This window comes from Eleutherodactylus coqui, chromosome 4 (assembly GCF_035609145.1).
Source record: "Eleutherodactylus coqui strain aEleCoq1 chromosome 4, aEleCoq1.hap1, whole genome shotgun sequence".
NCBI classification, from domain to species: domain Eukaryota; kingdom Metazoa; phylum Chordata; class Amphibia; order Anura; family Eleutherodactylidae; genus Eleutherodactylus; species Eleutherodactylus coqui.
In genome coordinates this window covers 191,941,082-191,963,916 of record NC_089840.1, presented here as the reverse complement: position 1 = coordinate 191,963,916, position 22,835 = coordinate 191,941,082, and the positions used below count along the sequence as shown (strand labels likewise).

The 22,835-nt window shown below is 41.0% G+C and overlaps 1 protein-coding gene across 1 annotated transcript in view; it reads right to left on the bottom strand.

The window, feature by feature from the left end:
* CDH23 (cadherin related 23) overlaps positions 1 to 22,835 on the bottom strand; it is a 996,630-nt gene that overhangs the window by 407,955 nt on the left and 565,840 nt on the right. The window contains exons 13-16 of the mRNA XM_066601617.1: positions 16,982 to 17,046; positions 14,523 to 14,760; positions 12,999 to 13,104; positions 9,975 to 10,102 (exon numbers count right to left, since the gene is read on the bottom strand). Of these exons, the coding sequence (XP_066457714.1) occupies positions 9,975 to 10,102; positions 12,999 to 13,104; positions 14,523 to 14,760; positions 16,982 to 17,046 (537 nt within the window). The remainder of the gene's footprint in view (positions 1 to 9,974; positions 10,103 to 12,998; positions 13,105 to 14,522; positions 14,761 to 16,981; positions 17,047 to 22,835) is intronic.

Here is a 22,835-nt window from a genome sequence, read left to right as displayed (position 1 = left end):
TGTGTATTGCAGCCACGGTGCGTTATAGAGATGATAGAAGAAACAAGTAGGCATCTGCTGGACTACATTTGGCCACCAACCTGCTATTGATCTACAACAAATTACTTTACTACACATATGTCAGCAAGAACATTTCAGAACATACCACGGAGAATCACTATAATTCTCCGCTCGTGGACAGGGGGCTGCGCTTTCCATAGCAATGCTATGGAAAGCGTGCACTGCGTTCCCCGTGGCCGGATTATCGCTGCAGGGAAAGCAGTGCACCAAAGCCCGTGGACAGACAGCCTAAGTGTTGATTTTCCAAGCATGTCTTCTGGAAATTTGTTCAGCACTTACTACTTTATTAGTAAATAAATACTTCCCAACGTTGCTTCTGATGTTCTCCCAACTAATCTCAGATTGTCTCCCTTATTCTAGTCTTTAGCTTCCTAATAATGCACTTTCCCCCCGGAACCTTATTTATACCTTTACCATATTTTAAAGTTTTGATCATGTCCTCCCTCTACCTTCTCTCTTCTAGGCTATATAAATTAAGTTCCTTAAAGGGGTTGTCCCGCGGCGAAATCAAAAAAGTTTTTTTTCAACATACCCCCACATTGTGCCCCGTTAAAAACAATCCCTTTGTTATTTAAAAAAAAAACAAAAACGCTTACCTGCATCCCCGTTCGGGCAGTTTCTTCTTTTAAAGATGGCCGCCGGTCCTTTCCCAAGGATGCACCGCGGTTTTCTCCCATGGTGCACCGCGGGTCTTCTCCCATGGTGCACCGTGGATGTCTTGCGTTCCACTGCCGATTACAGCAACCTAATTGGCTGATCGGCACCACGTGACGGGGCGGAGCTATGATGACGACGCGCAGACCAGCTCTCCGGCGCGAGCACGCCGGAGCGGCCCCAGTCAACACAGCAGAAGACCGGACAGCGCAAGCGCGTCTAAAGAAGCCAGAAGATGCAGAAATTAGTCGGAGCCATGGACGCCAGCAACGGAGTGGGTAAGTGTATAACTTCTGTATGGCTCATATTTAATGCACGATGTATATTACAAAGTGCATTAATATGGCCATACAGAAGTGTATAACCCCACTTGATTTCACGGGACAACCCCTTTAAGTCTTCCCTAATAAGTTTTGTTCTTGAGACCTCCCATCATTTTTGTATCCCAACTATTCTATTAATATCCTTCTGTAGATGAGGTCTCCAGAACTGAACACGATATTCCACATCCTTCTCTTTTGAAGTTCTAGATAACACAGAAGACCTGATATTACTCAGTCTGAAGATTCCTTCTGCATTATCAGAACTGCTTTGAAATGTGCACTAATTCAACTCAGCAATTAAAGGGGTTGTCCCGCGCCGAAACAGGTTTTTTTTTTTTTTCAACCCCCCCCCCGTTCGGCGCGAGACAACCCCGATGCAGGGACCTAAAGAAAGCTTACCGGAGCGCTTACCTTAATCCCCGCGCTCCCTCCGGTGACTTCTATACTTACCGGTGAAGATGGCCGCCGGGATCCTCTTCCTCCGTGGACCGCAGCTCTTCTGTGCGGTCCATTGCCGATTCCAGCCTCCTGATTGGCTGGAATCGGCACGTGACGGGGCGGAGCTACACGGAGCTACACGGAGCCCCATAGAGAACAGGAGAAGACCCGGACTGCGCAAGCGCGGCTAATTTGGCCATCGGAGGGCGAAAATTAGTCGGCACCATGGAGACGAGGACGCCAGCAACGGAGCAGGTAAGTATAAAACTTTTTATAACTTCTGTATGGCTCATAATTAATGCACAATGTATATTACAAAGTGCATTATTATGGCCATACAGAAGTGTATAGACCCACTTGCTGCCGCGGGACAACCCCTTTAAAATGCTTAATTTAACCCACAACTCCATAGATAGACTCACAAGAGCAAAAACCTGCAACGTTACAACCCTACGTGTAAATGTATGCATCTTTTGCCTCACATTTGAGGTTAGTGAATATGAAATGTTAATTCATGTAAATTCCAGTACTGTGAACGTGGTATTTAATAAAATCAATCAATGAATAATGTTCTAAAACCACAAGGGATAGAGAATGCTGCCGTTGCAAAAAAAATTCTGTATTTCTTAACAAAAGTGTTTTGTAGCCGCATTGCATGAGTTGGATTTCAAACTATCCGGTTACCTAGGACAGAACATCAGGTTACATCATCAAGAAAACCACTAGAAATATCCAGGGTGTGAATAAGGCTCAACAAGAAATCAGTAGAATTCTACTAACACCACATTAAGCCTAGTTTGTACATCTCAGCCTTTGTACAACATTTGGCAGACTTTCTAATGGAGGGATGGATAACTGGGCATATACTGTTAGATCTCCAATTTCCTGTAACGATAACATTGCACATGCTATTAGTTCTGACTGAACAGCTTGCTCAACAGAAAGAATTGTACCCTAATGAAAAATCTTCAAGCTGCATTTCATTTCTTTATTAAGTACAAAAGAACAGTGCAAAGAAAAAAAAATCAAAAAGGCCTCTCTTCATGCACTCCCACACTCACCTACATGGCCTTTGTTCACCCCCCCTCACACCCACCAACTCCTCCATTTCACCCCCCACCCCACACCCCCATCAGTGCTATAAAAACATCTTTGGTGAGAAATTCTGAAACAAGGGGATTTGACAGCTACTTTAAAAAAGCAACATACAGAATCAAAAAAGCCAGTGACCTTTTCAAGTCAGATTTTTAGACTGAAGTGATTATGCTCTAAAGAGCACTTGGGGGAGGTATTTAGACTATTTAAGACTATCAAACATCCCACGTCCTTTGCTTTATCTCCACCTACCTGTTTGATTTCAATAATCCAATGTTAATTCGTCTCAGCAGAAGAAACACAAAAGAAACCCAATAATTTCCTTGCAGATGTTCCGGCTTGTTTCTGCGACAACTCTTATTTTCTTCCCCTAGGTCAGGCTGTGATTTTAATGCCCAGTTACACATTTTATTGTCGAATGAGCCAGTTTATGAAGGTCAGATGTTTCTGTTCCCTAAGCTTTTGTCAGATTAAATTATTTGCATTGCAGAGTGGCTGGGAGTATTCATGCGATATGATCGGGAGTTCATATGGTTTTACGAGACAATGACTACCTGCTTAGTCAATTTGTTTCTTCTTGCAAAAATGAAAAATACATCTATTGAAGTGGAGACTAATGGGAGGGAGCATTGGTCTGCAGGCTATTCTGGGATTTATAGTTCACCACAACAATTTATTGAACTTCAAAAAAAGCACCCGTAATTGCCAAGATAAATCTCATCAAGGTTTGGTTTTCCAGCCCTTTTTGTCTAATGACCTATCCTTTGGTCAGATTTCCAGCAGACCTTTCCACCTGTATGGATTCACCGTAATACTTAAAGGGGTTTTCCTACCACTTAAAATTGCTTCATAGCCACTCTGTTCTACCTAGTTGCTTCTGACCAAGACCTGTTACTGCAGCCAATCACTGGCTATAGAAGGTCACTGCTGTGGACAATGTCCTGGCCAGAAGCAAATGGGAAGTACAGCAGGGCTGTGAAGCAATTATAAGTGGTGGGAAAACACCTTCAAAAGACTTGTACCAAAATGTAAAGTTATAACCTATCGAAAGAATAGAGGATAAACAGCCTTATTGGTTATTATGGGTCCACGTGATGTCTGATTCTACTCCGTTGTATACTTGGACAGCACATAGACCGAGTATACGAAAGTCCTACAGTTATTTTCAGCAGCAATCTGGGAAAGTATAACTAAAGAAAAGTCCAATTCTATCTCTTTAGTCATGTCTGACTCTTCAATACTGTGTAGGCCAGTGAACTCCATGCTTCCTTATTCTCTACGGCTCCTTTCAGTAACCTGATGTCCATTTCCATGTCCTTCTTGATGATGTCCAGCTAACGTGTCTTTTGTCTGCCCTGTTTCCTTTAATCATTGACCATTCCAAGTAGTATCTCTTTTTCCAGCGAATTCACCCTCATCACGTGTCCATAGTACGGTAAGTCAGTCTCTTTCTGGTGATCTTACCTTCCAGAATCACATCTGGGTTGATATAGTCCATGACTACTTTGTTGGTGACCCTAGCTGTTCTAGGGATTCATTGAAGTTTTTCCCAGCACCACAGATTGAAAGCATAAATTTTTCTTCTGTCTGTATCCTCAGTATCCACATCTTACAGCCATAGGGCTCTTTCACATGAGTGTAGTTCGTTTGGGCCGGCCGTTTCATGGCAACGGCATGGCCGAAAAACACGTGAGCGGGCGTGAAATGGCAGATTTGTTCAGATGGCTCAGGCTCGGCACAAAAAAGCTGAGCCCGCAATGCCATGGGATGGCTGTTAGAGTGCCTCCCCCTTTCCGTCCTCTCGCCAGCTCTCGGCAAGGGGAAGAGGCGGGACAGAGCGGGAGCTAGTGTGATAAGCTCCTGCCCTCTCCGCCCCTTGTCCGCAGCCTGCAATGGGAGGGGGCAGGAGGGGGTGGGATGGGGTGGGACAGGGCGTAAGCTTAGCAACTAGCTCCCACCCCCTCCGCCCCCTCCCATTGCAAACAGCCGGCAAGGGGGAAGAGGAGGAGAGAAAGAGGAGGGAGTTTAGCAGTCATGCTGCTAAACTCACTGACACCTTCCTTCTCCGACAGCTGTCATAGGCTTCCATACGGGTCTGTGGCAGCCGCCGTATTCCGGCCAGCAAGATAGTTCCAGGACTATGTTTTTCTGCCCTGCGTAAAAGCGCCCGGCCAAAATGTACTATCTTGGCTGGCCAGGCGCTTTTACGTGGCAGAAAATCACCCATCTGATCTGATACAATGCATCAGAAGGTAGCGTAAATCGTTCGGCCGTGAAAACGGCGGCCGATATATGCTCGTTTGAATAAAGCCATATGTTGGGAAAACTATGGCTGTGATTAACCTTCGTTTAGTGGTGACTGAGACATCCTTGCACGTTCATATTGGGTCCATGCTCACCATGGTCGTACACCCAAGTGCTAATGGACACTTTATACCACCTGTTGAGCTGCCACTATGATCGATGAAGGACCCAAGGAATACAAAACTATTAAGCACTTTGATTTCCTCATTGTCGACCTTTGTCTTCTTAATGTTCAGGTGAAATCAAATCTTCTCACTTTCTTATTTTAGCTTCAGGATCAGCGTCTTCAGATGCTTTGCAGTCTCAGCTTCCAGGGTCATATGATCTGCATATCTTTGATTACTGATGGTTCTTCCACCTATTTTCAATCCAATTCCCTGATCATTTAACTCCAGCTGCCTGATGATCACTTCCACATAGAGGATGAAAAGAAAAAGAGAGAGGATGCATCCTTTCTAATACCATTTTTGATCTTGAACCATTCTGAACCCCAATACCTGGTTCTCACTACGGTTTCTTGATTGCTGTAGAGGGACCTACAACATGATCAGGTATGCAGGTACTCCTACCTCCCTCAGTGATTTCCAAAGTTTTTCATGCTCAACACAGTCGAAAGCCTTGAGGTAATCAGTGAAACACAAGTAGAGCTTCTTCTGACACTCTCTTACCTTTTCCATGATCCACCTCAGGTTTGCAATGTTGTTATCGGTCCCTATGTCCTTGCAGAATCCAGCTTGAACATCAGGAAGTTCCTGGTCAAAAATATTGCCTAAGCACTTCTAGATAATTTTCAGAAGCATCTTGCTGGTGTGGGGAATTAGAGCGCTTGTTCTATAGTTTCCACATTCCTTGACATCGCTCTTCTTTGGCAGTGGGGAAAAAAACTGATCTTTCCCAATCACTAAGCCATGTGCAGGTCCTCCAGATTGTCCGGCATAGTGTTGTCGGTGCAGCTCTTGAGACTGGTTTGAGCAGCTCTGCAGGGATTCCATCAGTGTCATATGCTTTGCTGTTTGGCAGCTGCTTTATCACTTACTCCACTTCACTTTCCAGCAGGTTTGGTTCCAGATGTTCTTGACCCCCATAATCCTCCAAGTGGTCACTGCTGGTGCCAGCATATAGTTCTTCTGTGTATTCTTTCCGTCTCTTCATGATGTCCTGCTGGTCACCGATTTCATTCTTGCCATAATCCTTGATGGCTGATATTACTGTCAAGTAAAACTATATTTGGCCCATACATCAAAAGTATACATTTACAATCAAAAAAAGAATACAAATATATACTGATAGCTTCCTCCTGGGCAATGTGTCTGGTGGATTACAGCTCCATTATCTGACATCCAAACAACTTTCTGTTGGAAAGTCTTTAGATGGCTCTATATTTTATTATTCTGTGGACAAAATATGTTGTAGGTTGTATAGAGAAATAATATGGTCACTTGCATGAGCCCTAGCTCTAGCAAAAAATATGTCAAAAAGTAAGTGCCCTCCCACCTGTCTGTAGTTTAAAACTGTCTGCATACTTTCATCTGGCAGCACAGGGAAAGGGGTTTGTTGGGTGTATGGATGCCTAAATCTTGCATTTTCATTGAAAAACCTTATTAAAAAACCTTGACTTTAAAAAATTAGAGTACAGACTGGGTCCACCAATAACTCCCCCCCCCCCATAAACCCTTCATGCATTACTGCTGATTAAGATCTATTTCACACAGGCGACACAATTTCATTGTGAGAAAATTATAGCAATATTGCATCTGTGGTCTGTGCGATATTGCTGCATTTTCTCGCGGCAATATCACAATTTTTTGTCACTACAAAGTCTCATGACTTTGTGGCGATCTTTTTCCTGGATTTTTGGGGGGGGGGCTTGAAATATAAGCTCTATACTGAAAATAAGCCCTGGCTGTTTAAAAAAAACCCAAAAAAACAGCACCTAACAGCCATTGTCAGGTCTGCTGCGCGTCTTCTCTCCAGCTCACCGGCACTTGTCTTCAGTCTTTAGGCAACTCTTCCTGGTCAGGGAATTGAAAATTCAATGAATGGCTATGATTGGTTCATCAAGCACTGGCTCTGATTGGCTAAGCTGCGGCGCTCGAGAACCAATCACAGCCAGCGCTTCCTGGAGGCAGGGAATTTGAACCCCTGACTAAGGAAGAGCTGAGTGAAAACTACAAGCAAGTTTGTCGGGGACCTGCATAGAAGACATGGTGGACTGAACAGTGGCTGTTAGGTGATGTATTTTTTTTATGCAGCCAGGGCTTATTTTAGGACTTTTACAGTAGGATTTCCTACTGTAAAAGTTGCATCGCACTGCATGAAATCCACATTTTCGTGCAATGTGATGCCACAGAAAGGAAGGCTCCATAGAGAAACGTGCGCTACAAAACATCGCAAATCTCAGTAATATTTAGCAACCTGTGATTTTGTATTCTCGCAATGTAGCAGGCTACAAACATCGCTTATGTGAAGTAAAACATAGGAAAGCATGGACTTCACACATGCAATTTGTAGCACTGTTGCATTGTGAGATTTTGTCGCCCATGTGAAGCCAGTCTAACTTTAGCATCAAGCAGTGGGACAAATTTCCGTATCGCAAACTCTTCCGTCACTCTAAACTCCATAACAACAACACGGTCTGCGTGGTTATAATACACCGCCATTTATATTTGTGGATGCTGAAAATTCAATGTTAATCAAATTTTTTGCTTTCCTTTAATGATATTCAGTAGAACAATCCATATTTTATTCTGCTCGCTTATCTCTGTGCTGGTTTCTTTCACAACTCAGGACTAATCAATGCTTCACAGTTACATCGCACAAATGTTTGAATCGTCTTGAAAACCTGGCACGTTTAGAGCAGATACCAAAGCTTTCACAGTCTCCTTCAATAATCCATCTCAAGATGCCCACCCCCACAAGTCTGCCATGGTTTTGTCAGCTGTGCTGTGGAATGGTTGCTCTGTGAACTGTTACAATTACAATAAGTAACACATTAATGATCAGAAATTAGCAAGCTGCCCGGTCTCACTGAGACGCTTTCTTTTTGCCATAAAATATTTGCATTCATGTGAGACAAAAAGTCAGAAATGCACAAACTTCCCTTGACAATAAAATAAGGATTGTTTTAAAACATGCGAACAGAAAATATACTTAAAAAAACCTAAATATAAAAAATATATAAACACCACCAATTGGGAAACATGATCCTAATGGATTATCTACTTGAAGAATTCAAAAACAGAAAGAAAAACACATTTCCGGGTTATAATAAACACAGTATGTAGGTATAATAAATAGACTGGTTAGTTTTGTTGCCTTCTAAAGCTAGTGTGGGGTCCTTGTTCTTTACGTTTCCTAAATTAGAAAAAAAAATAAGAATAGCACATTGATCTCTAGTAAGAAAAAAATCCATCACTACTCAAGAAAAGCTCAGACACTGGATCGTAACTGAGGAGCGCACAACATGCGGCCCGGGGGCAACACGCGGCCCACAATGGCATTTGGTCAATCCTGTCCTAACTAGATGCCCCTGTGAGACACACAAACAACTAGACAACAAAAATGGACTTTGAAATTTTTTCCTTTCTCAAAATAGTTAAACTACTCTAATTTTCGGTCGAGAAACACGAATGTGACATTAGATTTTGTTTATTAGTCCTAGTTTTTAGGATAATAACTAAACTACCCTAATTTTCGGTCTGTAAAACCCCTTGTTTTATAGATACAGTAACTTCCAGTAAAAGGGCTTAATCACATGAACGGATTCTCTTTGCTAGTCACTTGTACTCCTTTTCTGGGTCGTCGCTTGTCACTGTCCAACAGTAGTCCGCAAGTAGCATTCCATCTTCCCTGATACCTTTGTTCCATTTTCGGTATATCCTGATGGAGTCGCTCTCCATGTTCGGCACTCATGGCACTGCAGTTGTCAGGAAAGAAGTCCAGGTGAGAATGTAGGAAATGGATTTTGAGTGACATGTTGCAACCTAATCGATGGTATTTTCCTAGGTGTTTATTCACAAGCTCAACGTAGTTGTCAACACTTCGATTTCCCATGTATAACATCTTTATATGCCTCCCATGCTGCTCTCTTATGACCCTAAAGAGCTTGCTCAAAGTCTTTATCTTTACAAAGATGACGAATCTGCGAGCCAATGAAGATGTCTTCTTTAACTTTAGCATCACACTAAGCTGTGGAAATTGTATTCTGAGGTACTGAAAAGTTTCTCCACCCTGGTTCATCCCCTCTACAAAGTTCTTCAAGAGTCCAACTTAAATGGGCTGCATCTCAGAGCCAAGAACTAACTCAAAGTTTTCAATGTCACTTTAATTTTGTCCATGATGAAATGATTAAGAAATACCTATTTTCAGGTTGGAAAGATTTTCACTGTTGTCCAGTGATATCAAATTATGTAAATGAATTGCTCATAAAAGTTGAGACTGAACACTAAGGTAAGCTGGTTTTTAACATTTCAGCATATTTCTCAACACATATACATGTTCAACTCAGTGGTTTAGGAGAGTAATCTGCTGACAAACAGCCCCGACAGCTGCTTATCTCACTTGAGAACAAAAGGATCAGGCATGTTAAAATCAATGTCTATTGCACTAAAATCAGTGGGCTGAGTGACCTTAGTTTTAGGTTTGAATTTGACCTTGATGGGAATTTGAACCTGTGTGGTTACCTAGCAGAGCTAACCACTGGCTGCTGCCATCACCATCTCCACTGTTGTTCAAGGGGGCCAAACTAGAGAACCTAACTTTTACTCATATTGATTTCAATGCAATTCAGAATTGGGAGTCTGGATTCGCAACTATTTTCTGTAAATTGGCTTGGTCACTCCCGACTCAATTATTTCAATAGTTAATATATAATTACTATATATATAATTTTTTTTTTTGTTATTGTCACTTAGCTGAGATTTAGCACCACTTCATTTGCTTTATGTTTGCAAAACTATATTCAAGAACAAGCTAAAATCTGAGAGCAATGCAGGCTGTAAATGATGGACATTTTCCCTTACTTGTGGTGTTCGTATCACACATATAGCACACTCATAGCTGTCACATTGGTGATATTAACCTAATAAAACGGATACTTACAAAGACTTCAATACTAACGGGTACAGTACTGTTTAAAGGTGGCGTCCCTGAGTCTCTTGCCATAACATGCAATGTTATAACACCATTGGCAATGTGTTCATAATCCAAAGGTCGAGTCACAGTTATTACTAAAAAAGACAGACAGCGTCGTTAGAATGACTATCTTCATAACCAAATTCAGTACAAAACTGACAAAAACAGTTCTAAATACTAAAAGATTGTCAACATTTTACAAAATAAAACGCATAACACTGATATGGAAATATCCCCTAATGATCACAAAATACCTTTACCTTAAAAACACTTTTATAAGTTTACACTGCTGAATGAGTTCAAAACTTGTAAGATTCAAAGATGTATAAAGCCATTTTTCACCGTTTTAGCTTTCGTTTTCAAAGGATTTATGCCCTTGGAAGAACTTGTACAGTGAACAAGGGCATAAATATAGGATGTACAGAATGTCCATGCACATAGGGCCAAGATTCTGCAGGGGCACAGAAATTTCCTTAGCACCATATGAGACCAGTACTATAAGGCTGGCTTCAAACGGACATATACGCAAAAACGCATGCGGTACCACAATGTATTTGCACCCTGAACGTTGCGCTTTCGCATACGTTTTTGTGCATTTTACTGCACTTTTTGCATTGTCAAGGGCGCGTGACAGCTCCATGCTGTGATTTACAAGGCTGTGCCGCCTAATTAGTTCCAGATGTGTTAGCTTGTCTGTGAAATTGTGCAGCGTAATGCGCAATTACAAGGGTATTAGGTGCGCACCCCCGCTATAGACTCCTTTGGGGCCTTGGTGCGCAAATGCACACTATGGGCGGACTGACACGGAAAATCTGCGCACACTATGCACAGAGAATAGAACCCATCGTTTTTAATGGGTTCATTGTCATTTTTGCTTTTGCATAAAGAAGTCACGTGCGTTTTGCACATACGCTCGTGTGAGGTCACCCTAAAATAGAGCATGCTGCATTTTTTTTTTGCTCACGTGGAATGCACAAGAACTGGTAATGAGAATAAATCCATTGAAATCAATGGTCACAAGCAATGCCTAAAATTATAAACTTTTTTGATGAACTATTAAAAGAGGGGATAATTGTAGCTCTGGATCTACACCGCCAGTCCACCATCAGGGCTGATGGTCTGTTTATTGTTTTTGACCTTATCTAAAGCTCATTTCTATTAGGTTAGCTCTGATCATTCAGTGTCTATTATGACCCTTATATCCAACATACTAGCAAGAGATAGATGTGGGGAGAGCTCTAGTGTCTAGAGAGGGAAAGCTCTACTGGTTCTCTGACATCTGATCTATTAGTGAGATAGACAGAAGACTCTGATAGCGTCAGCATTTTTGCTCCAGATCCACTACTGTTGTGAATGAATGAGAAATGTATTGAGTGTCAATCTACCTCAATTTCAAGGTTTATTGGGCTCCTGAGGACCCAAGTGACAGCTTGGTGAAACGCGTTGAGTCATAGACAGTATCTAACTTTTGAACTCGCCAGAATTCGCTTTGTTCATACGGTATCAATTGTTCATTGATTTTGAGCCAAAATTGTTTTTTCCATGCTAGGTGCTAAAACTATGCACCCAAGACAATTGGTCTCTTTTTGAGGATCTATGTTGGAACTCCATAGGTGTGTCCATTTACATTTGAGAGTGGCTGACTCAGAGTATGGAGAGATATTTGTTGTCAAGTGCTTCTGGATGTTACATTATTCTGCATGCCAGAAAATCACTTTACTGTGAAAATAACACAATTAGTTCTACTACAATTAGCCCCTCTTTTAATAGTTAATCAATAAAGTTTATAATTGTAGGCGTTGTCTGTGAATAGGGCTTACATACGTACCGATTCCTCAGTGATTTGCTTCATTGGAATCAATGGGTTCAATGGGCAAATATGTCTGTTTGTAAGGCCGTGTCACATGGGCATAAGCACATTTACGCTTGCACTTGTATTGCGTATTTGCACAATGGGCGTTGCGTATTTGCACGTACATGAGCGTGTTTTACTGTATCTTTTGCATGTGCAAAAACCATGTAACCATGCTCCCATTCCTTGAATTTGGCAAGTAAGTTATTTAGTTCAATAAGTGCAATTTTTGCGTGCAAATGAAATGCGCTTGAAAAATATGCTTATGTGAACGCACCCATTGAAATCAATGAGTTCTATTCACTGTGTATTCCACGCGCAAATTTTGTATGGGCAAAACACTGCGCAAATACTTTCGTATGACAAGAGCTTAAAAAGTTATGCGTGCTTTTGTTGCGTTTTGCGGCCATGAAAGTTTGCGGCAAAATAGATCAAAACAAAACCCTTGGTTTCATTGTTTGCATTTCGACTATCGGGATTCTTGCGTGTTAATACTACGCGCGAGAAGAGAAAGGACTTGCCCTATCTTTCTCGCACTTAATTTTTGTACTTGCGAAAAAGATAAGGTAGGACCTAGCTTGCCGCTTTTATTTTCAAACTCATGTGCACTAGAGCGAAGTTTGAATAGTCAAAAAACCGCTTCATGAGCTAATACGCTCCATAGCGGCGAGAGTATGCATGCGCCCGTCTGTTTAAGCCCTCAGTGATGCATGATTATTGGGAGCTCCGATACAGATTTTGCACTGGAGCCTAGGAGCTTCCCCTTACAATATGCATATTTGTTTGTGGCCTTTGGATATCAACTGGTGTTGTACCAGCAACTCATATAAATAAAATAAATCTTGGTATTTGTATAGCGCCAACTTATTCCGCAGCGCTTTTTTTAGGTAATTATTACTTATTACCCCCCACCAAGCTGGGTTCTCATTTTACCGACCTTGGAAGGATGGAAGGCTGAGTCATTCCTTGAGCCGGCTACCTGACTCACGCGGGGATCAAACTTGCAGCCTTCAGGTCGTAGGCGAGAGATTACACTCTGCACCACACGAGGCTCACTGCAAGGTTTTATTGTACTCACAATGTAAGTGCTGCACAGAAACAGATTTCGAATATATCAAATATTGTCTTTTTCCACTCACCTCCATAACCTTCAGAGACTGTGATTTCAAAAAAGTTTTGGAATGCTGAAGCATCAGTAATGCTGTAAGTAATTTGGTTATTTGGTGGAGAATCTTCATCGGTTGCCTAGATAGAAGTGCACAAAAATCAGTGATTTCTGGATCTTTATGGACACACAGAAGTAAACTTTGAAGCCTGTTAGGTTGAATAGGAAATTCATTTAGAAAAGTAAAGCTGCAACAAGAACATTTATGTCTTAGTTGTATATGACCCTACTGTAAGTAAGTTCTATGTATCTCCAATGTCGAAGGCTTTGGAAGTTTTTTACTGCCTTTTGGTTGAGAAGCCTTTTACTGCTGAAACCTATATCACTATGAAAAAGAAGTTTTTGGAGCAACTTAGATCTCACAGTTCAGGCAATTGGAAATATGTGCGCTAAATAGCATAACCTTCATAAATCTGGCAAAGTTGAGCGCCAACACAACATTACAATGTGAAGGGTAAATTCCATGGCAAGATCTACATGTAACACATAGGGATGTCATTGCAGTTTTGATGGTCATATCAACGTGAACAAAGCCTTATTTTATGCAATGACAACAGAGAACGATGTACTAATGGCAATGTCTAGCCATGAAAGTACTCTGGAACCAAAAACATTCCAGTTGGATCAGCAGGAGAGGCAATGGAAAGTTTTAAACATATCTGGACTAAACACACCATTCATGTATAAAGTAAGCAACCTATATATGGACCACTTGTTCATTATATGATGTCAATATGTTAAGTATTTTTTGCATCTTTCTTTTAATTTGACTGAATATATTCTTTAAAAAAATCTATGTGATTATAGTATGGATCTCTTTCTTAAAATGACCCCCAAAGTCTGGACAAACAAAGATATGTTGTCCGATCTGCATGGATAATGCACATTGCGTTTCCTATTCCAATCCGTGATACGGACAAGAATAGGACATGCAGCAATTGTTTTTTTCTTATGCGGACCATCAGTTTATGTGAAAAATCATTCCTGTCTATAGCCTTATAAGCTATTATGGGGCAGTGTGCTGTCTATGAAATGCACGGATAGCACATGGATGGAAACTATGCCCATGTGAATAAGCTCTAAAGGAGCAAATGTTTAAAAGGCACAATCCAGGTGCATGTTTTAGCAGAATGAATTCATTAGACATTCAGATTTTTGGCCCTGCTGGGCTATCCTATTATTACTATGTCCTTGCAGCTGAATAACGCAGTGGTTTTTAGAAGAACAGGAGAATCAGACTGCTGGATAAAGACAATAACAGGCCACACTTGGCAGTGGAATTTTACCAATTGGACTTTGTATGTAGCTGATTGCAAGCAGTGTGTTACTTACTATTCTTGCTAATTTAGGGTTTTTAATATGCATAAAAGGTTCAATTGAGCTGTTAGAGCCTGTTGTGAATAATCAGGAAACTTGGCCTTAAATGTTAAGGAGAACAAAAAGAAAATAAAGCCTGAGCCAAAAAGAAATAGAGAAACGTTTTCTAATGTTATCTCACCCTAAGTTTGATCACTGTGACCACAGATGGTTCATTCTCTCTTATGGCTCCAAGATAGGAATCCTTCTGAAAGATGGGCATGTTGTCATTGACATCCAAAATATTGATGCGCACCCGACCAGTTGTCTCTTCACCTCCACCATCCCTGGCAATCACCGTTAGGGTGTAGCGCTGAGTAGTTTCAAAGTCTAGTCGAGCAATTAGGGTAATTATACCGGCTTCTTTATCAAGTGAAAACCTACGTGAAATGCATATAAAAGTATATTTAAAAAGTTTGGAAAACTAGCATTAACAGGCTGTAAGAAGTGGAATGTAAAGCCATCAAATATTAAAATGGTCAACAGTAGCCTTCAAACATAGTTCAGATACATAACACACACTGTTGTCTATCATTCCAGAAGTGATATGTCAACATTTTTTTTTACATATTTGATCCACTAGGATCCCACTTTCTTCATGTTTACATAACAGCATCACACAGTTGTTGCAAATGTATCAGCTACCCAAATGTAAGTGGTTAACCCCATTTAATATACCTGTCTTTATATAACTGAACTGGTATGTGAGTTTAAGGACCTACAAAGAGGTCACATGACAGTTTTTTACTCTAACTTTGCTGCTGTGGTCTAACAGAACCTAATCTGCCCATTGATTGGCTGATGGGCTAGGTGTCATATTCCTGTGCTGGGGTGTGACTCAGCAGTTTAGCAGAACGTCTTGTGAGGAGTGGGCCACCCAGTGCTGCTAGAGAACTGGGTTTTCCTGTATGAGAAAGAGAGACTTGGATTCCTGGAGTCACTTGTGGCACCTCACACACATATTTTAATCAATAAAGTAGGGTACCTGTTAAAAATTTGAATCTCACACTTTCGGGTGGTACTAAACTCACATCTGGGGAGATGACTGCTGTATCAGAAGGGGCTGTATGGAAACATCAGCCTGAGAGGAGCTGGAGATGAGTATGTAGTGGAAGGATGCTGCCCTGAGGCATATAGTGTGGCCTGATTGGTTTGGTTCTGCGGGGAAATGGACTGAATGGGAGTGGTACCGTGTTTCCCCGAAAATAAGGCACCCCCTGAAATTTGCAGAAGTCCCAAATATAAGGCAACCCCCGATAGTAAGGCATAGTAAAGTGTGCAGGCAAGTCAAGAGGCCTGTCCCCTGTTGCCATCCCTGTTGTCTCCTACCTCCAGATGTATAGGTAGATCTGCAGACAGTCTGCTGTTATCCTGTCCCTGCTGTGCTGTACAAGTGTGCTGTTGTGAGCTTCCCTTGCTGGCTGGAAAAGTCCATACTGTACGTTCTGTTCCTGCTGTACACGTCTGCTGTGATGAGCTCCCCCTGGTGGCCAGAAGCTGCAATACCATCCCTGCTTACATGTGGTACAGGAACTTCTGTCTGCAGACAGGTACGTTACTTTACAGCCCTTATTTTTTTATGGCTCTGTGTGTGAGTCAGGCAACCTGTGTGTGATTCTTAAGGCTGGGTTCTCACAGAGCGTATTTCCAGCGGAAATCTCGCAGTTTGGCCACAGCGATAAACAGCGAGATTTCCGCCGGGAAAGCGCTGCTTCAAAACCCACGGCACTTGGCTGCTTGTTTTGAAGCGACCTGGCTGCACGCTTTTCCGTTTCTGTGGCCAGTGAATCCACACCACAACACCGGCTTCTCCCAGCTTTGCCGTGACAGATTTGCTGTCCCATGTGGACGAGATTTCTGAGAAATTTCGTCCACAAAGCTGGCCAATTGAGGGATTAGCGGCCACAGACGGATTTGCTGCGGCGAAATAAGACACCCCCTGAAAATAAGACGTAGCGCATATTTGGGAGCAAAAATTAATATGACGCGTCTTATTTTCGGGGAAACAGGGTAGAAGGGATCGGGTGAAGGTGGTCTCCAAGGAATTTGTGCAGAAACAGTAGTGTCCTTCCTTCTATTGGGAATGCAAAAAAAGTTTGTGTTGTAAAGGTAAAGTGTGCAATAATTAATAAGTAACAAGTTCTAAGGTAATGGTGCGTACTTAACTACCCTGGAGGTCTGTGTGAAGACAATACTAACCTGAAGTCCCTGTAAAGTTAATAGTGACCTGCAAGAGTTATGATCACATACTAAAGCCTGTTTAAGTTTTGTTCTATAATGTTCAAGCATTTTTCTGCACCAAGAGTAAGTAGCAACCAACAAGAGTATTAGAGCTACCTATTGTGTATTACAACCACTAAGCTTCTCTATCTTATGTGACAAATTGCAACTATCAGGTGCATTGGTGCCACTGCACCGTGGAAAAGGAAAAAAAGCACAATTTTCTGTTTTAACAAACTTTGGACTATAACTGTGTCTTGAAAGTGGAACGCTACACCATGTATACCTCTTACATGCCTTACTTACCAATGTATATCATACCACTTACTTCTTACATATAGCAACTTCCATAAATATAATACGATATGTAAAAACTCTTACCTATCTGGATCATCACTGAAGAAGTAGCTCACTTTGCCAAATGTCCCAACATCATTGTCTGTAGCCTACATGAAAAAAAGAAAAACATATTGAAAATATTTTCCGTTTTTTCAGCTGTACTGTAAAAAGTACTATAATAAATTCACTAATTTTATCAACATAGCTCTTCACTCAACGAGATACAAAACTCTCCTTTCTAGATAAAGGGCATCCTTGCCTGGTTCTATTTCTGATAGACATAGGGATTTCTGTGTTGATGGCAAGTTTGGGTAAGGTAGAGGGGTTGGAGTATAGGAAAGCTAGAGCTGAAAGGAAAGGCCCTCAAATCCCAATGTGCTCCAGAATATAGAATATATATTTTCAGAAAAGGGTATCAAAGACCTTTTAAATATTTAGAGCCAGAAGACTAATGGATAATTTTACTTGATTAGAATGGATTATGATATTCAGAACTTTGTGATTACCAGTGGCTTCTCTGGATGAGATAAAACCTACCTGGTCCTTATGTATCAGCAACGGTAGGAGACAATTTAAACAAGTAGCCAAGATTGATGTATATAATTTGTAATTTAAACGACTGGTCATAAGTTTTAGAACATTTCAATTTTTCCACCTATTTTTTACATTAACAGAGTTCAAGTCCAGCAAACAATGTGGAAAGGTTCAAAAGTAAGTTACAAACAAAGTACTATGAATTTTAACCTGAAATACAATAATTTGAAATTATGATTTTAAACCAAAGGCTTTTTTTCAGGGGACACATCAAGGACAGCTGCTCTGAAGCACAAAATGCAAGTTATGTTTCAAAATTGGATGCAAACTATTCCTACAGATGTCTCAACGTTTGTAGATTACTTTCAAACCCTCTGATTCTATATAACCAGTGTTGGAACAGACTACATTGCAACATTGTTTAGGGCAGGATTTGGACAGTTTTGCTCTTCAGGACAGAACACATTGCTACCATAATGGCAAAAAAGACAATTAAACAAAGAAGACAGACAGACAAAAGCAACTGCAAAATCAGATGACAAGTTTTTTGAGAGTTAACAGCACCTCACACTACAAAATCTTTAAGCACAGCTAAATGCTGTGGTGTTTGTATAGTTGGTCAGGGGTTTATATTATAGCAAGATAATGATTTAAAACATACTTCTAGGTTTTGTCAGAGCTACTTAAGGCCCCCTGTCCATGGGCGTTGCGAAGTCCCGTGGCATATCTCTGCCACGGGAGCTGCTGCCCAGGAGCAGGAGCCGCCGCCTAATCTCCTCCGGTCAGCCCTATGTGATAGATAGGCTGGCCACAGAGAATCAGGGCAATTCCCAGCATGCTGCAAATTGCCCACTGTGAGCAGAGAATCGCAATGATTCTTTGCTCGTGGACAGGGGACGGCGCTTTCCATAGCATTGGAAAGCGTCGGCCAGTGTGATTCGCCGGCGGTTTACTGCCGGCGAATACATGTCCGTGGACAGGGGGCCTAAGAAGACAAGAAGAAGTCAATAGACTTCAAAGAATGGAATGTCCTGCACAGTCTCCAGTCTTAAAATCTACTGAGCTTGTTTAGCATGAACTAGACAGGGGGATGAAAGCAAAGCAACGTATAAGTGCAGCAAAATTGTGGGAATTTCTGCAATAATGTTGGGAAGAAATTTCTGAACAATACCTGAATGCAACTGTAGAAAGAATGCCTTGATTGTGAAAAGTTGTTATATCAGCTAGAGGGGGCTACTTTGAAAAGTCAAAAATCGCAATTGAACTAAGTGAAACAAGGTTAATCGATCATTTTTATTCAGCATAACTAGTTTACTTGTTCTATGCTTTCAATTCAAAGTACATTTGAGATAAACTGTGTGGATATCAATAAAAACTGGAAAAATTGAGGTGTTCTAAAACATTTGACCAGTAGTATACATTCAAAAGGGATATTTGCCTATAATTTTTAATGGATTCTACGATTTTAATAGATATATGGATCTATATTTAAATAAAAATGTTTTACAATATGTATGACCTGTATATTAGGTGGAAATACAACTACTTACATTTTATAGTGTTTGCTGAACAGCAGTATATTTAATCAATTAAGTCAGTAATTTGATGAATTATGGGGAAAAATGGATCAGAGAATCAATTACTAATTTAACATGCACAATGATTACAAGTATAACGGGTAACGCTATGGGGGAAAGTTATTCAATAAGTTACTGAAGCTTACTTAACCATTAAATGAGCATGACAATACGTTGCACTCACATAGCAGTAAATAGGCTATGAATACATTGTGTAATGAGATGATTTTGATACTCAACGGAAGAGAAACTAGCAACTAAAAAGAGCTATTTCAAATGCATCCACAGCTGGAAGATGAGGAAAACTTGTAAATTATGGATATAGTACATATTTACACTTTATCAATAAGGTTTAGGCTGGTCTCACATGGACGATCCAGATTCCACAAGTGGGAGCTTGCAGCAGAATCCATCTGTGACCCTGGCCAGCGATCCCATGTAACTTCTTTTCCTGTACTGTGGACGCTCGCCTTCGGTCATGCGCAGTACAGATTTTTTGTTTTTTTAAATATTTGTTTTTCCCACGACGTCACTAAGCGATGACGTGGGAACCCGTAGCCTATCCGCAATGTCAATTGCGGATTAGTTGTGGGTTGGATGGCTTCCATTGACTTTAACGGAAGCTGTCCGTGCGGAGTATGCAAAAAAAAGAGTACATGCTGTGATTTTAAGTCCGCTTGCGGAAATAGCAATCGCTATCCACTCATCCGAGCAGATATGAGAATGTTCTATTTTTTCAATGGGTGCAAAGCACTGCAGATCATCCTCACGGGTGATGAATATGTGAATATTGAAAAGGACAAAAGAGAGACCCTTAGTGAAGTTATCACAATGAGAGGGAATCTTATACAAATGCAGAAAAATTATGCAGAAAGTATGCTATGACATAAAATGTAACAGTCTGGGGGTGAGTTCACACACAGCAGAATTGTTTCAGAATGTGTGCTGAAATTGCGCAACTATGTACGGAACAGTGTAAGTGAATGAGCTTTTAACAAACCTATTCACTCACAGCAGAGGAAATCCACAGCGGAAAATAGTAATGCTGTGAATTTTTAAAACCCCGGCATGCTCGGTCTGTCACGAAAAAGCAATGTATTTTTACTGGAGATTTCATTCATGGCAATGCGATGAGTGAAATCCGTGTGAAAATTTGCAACTAAAGGCCCTTTTACACTTAACGACTGTCGGGCAAACGATACCCGACACTTGTCCCCGTGTATACTCGCTACCGTGCTGTTACATAGGAGCGAGTATCGCTGGATCGCTCACAGTGTGACCAGCAGGGAGGTGGGTGGCTGGAGGAATGTTCTCTGCCCGCTCTCCCCCGCCCTTCTTCATTCACTGTAAGCAGCGGCCGCTCAGTACTTAACGTCTGCTATTTGCACCAAATGATGGTTGTTCAGATTTTAAGCAATAAGCACTATGTACTAAAAAGTGAAAGTGGAAGTATAACTTCAACTACATGAGCCTGGGGGTCTGCTACAGTAGAACTACAGGTTTGCAGCAGGCCCTGATCACCTCTGCTAGTGACTAATGTCACTACATGGGATGTTTCTCCCTATGAATGCTCCAGCTACAGTGGAAATGTGTCAAATAAAAAAAATATATATGATTGTCCCCCAGACGTCTTATATGACGTAATGGGGAACATGGATGGTAAAAAAATTTATAACATAAATAAGTAAAACAAAATTACAGAATAAATTTGAAATATATACATAAATAGGAAAATAACCCAAAGCCGACGCCAACCAAAACCATTGCCGTATGTGCCCCGTAATCCAAAACTATACATATTATATATCAAAACAGCCGAAACAAAATGAGGAATCCATTCCTATACTTTATTTTAGCGGAAACATACTAATTTAAAAAAAATTATAAATGTTAAAAAAATTTTTTTTAGCTTTTCTCCCCAATAAAACTAAAAAACAGAAAAAAAAGTTGTGAAAAAGATATTAAAAATATAGCCCTATATGTTACGGGGAAAGAAATGCAGCAAAAATAATTTTGGTAACTGAAGGAAAAAAATATAGGGCGGTAAAATCCCTAAAATGTGTCTGGTCCTTAAGGTACAAAACAGCCTGGTCCTTAAGGGGTTAAATCAGGTTTTGATGTTAAACATATTTTGTAGGAGTTTTGTTTTTTTCAAATTTTATATGCTGCTATATTTTCTTAAAAAGTAAGGAAATATTTCACACACTCTCTATACAGGAGAATAGATCACATATTAACAGCAGCTTCATTTTTGCCACAAATATCACAGTCTAAAATTCTCTCGGTTCCCTGGTCTGACCATAGTCAAGTATCTATCACCTGTAATTCTCTAATGTCAAAGCCTACTAATACCTCTTGGACTATTAACGACTCACTACTAGCACACCCAAATATAGTGACCTCAATAACACCTCAAATTGAGGAATACTTTAACCTCAATAGTCCTTCCGCCGCATCTCCAATCTCCCTATGGGAAGCCCATAAAGTGGTACTTCGTGGCATAATGATCCAGATATCGTCTCGGTTGAAACGAGAACGGTTACAAAAACAATTGGATTTAGAGAAAAAAGTGTTACAATTAGAAGAAGTCGCTAAAAAACGCCCATCACGAGAAAACATGAGAGCACTTACACAAGCCAGGACAGAACTAGATTTATGCATCATGGATATAGTCGAAAGAAAAATATGTTGGTCCCGCCAACGATACTATATATTAAACAATAAACCGACAACACCGCTAGCTCGTAGACTACGAGCACACTCTATAGTGAGCCCTTATGTAAGGCTCCGTACAAAACATGGCGCAGTTACGGCAAACCCTCTGACCATAATAACCGAATTTAGACAGTTCTTATCTAAATTATATTCTCAACCACAAAACACGCCAATAGAACAGGTAAACACATACCTCAGAGAAACTACATTTCCTACACTTCCAGAGACATTTTTGGAACATCTGGCTGCAGAAATCACCCCAGACGAGGTTAAGGACGCAATAAAAACACTGAAAGTGAACAAACGCCCAGGGTCGGATGGCTTCACCGCGACTTACTATAAAAAATTCTCCCCATTTCTCTACACCCATCTAGCAAATTATTTTAATGCAATGCGAGAAGGCCAACAAGTGGGTCAAACATCACTTTGGGCAGCTATCTCCATGATTCCCAAACCCGAGAGAGATCCGCTGGACAAACAAAACTACCGGCCTATCTCATTAATCAATATCGACATAAAACTCCTCACTAGGATCCTAGCCTCAAGATTAAATACGGCTTTACCATCCATAATCGGGAAGGACCAAGTAGGGTTTATTCCAGGCCGCCAAGCCCCGGATAGTATTCGTCGGATAACACACCTCACACATATTTGCCAAACTAGGGGCATCCCCGCAATGTTACTTTCCCTGGATGTTTATAAAGCCTTTGATACCCTGAACTGGTCATACTTGTTTTCAGTATTAGAACATTGGAAGTTCCCTACAGAATTCCTATCTTGGCTACGAATCCTGTATAATTATCCTAAAGCCTTTGTCCGCTATAAAGGCTTTTGCTCTGATAATTTCACGATCCAGCGGGGTACGAGATAGGGCTGCCCACTTTCCCCACTCCTCTTCATTTTAGCTTTAGAACCACTAGCTATAAAAATCTGCAATAACCCTGATATTAGAGGAATTGAAATCGCCGGGGTTCACCATAAAATTAGCATGTTCGCAGACGACATACATGCCATAATATCATCCCCCCATACTACGATCCCGAATCTCCTGGCAGAGCTGTCCAGGTTCG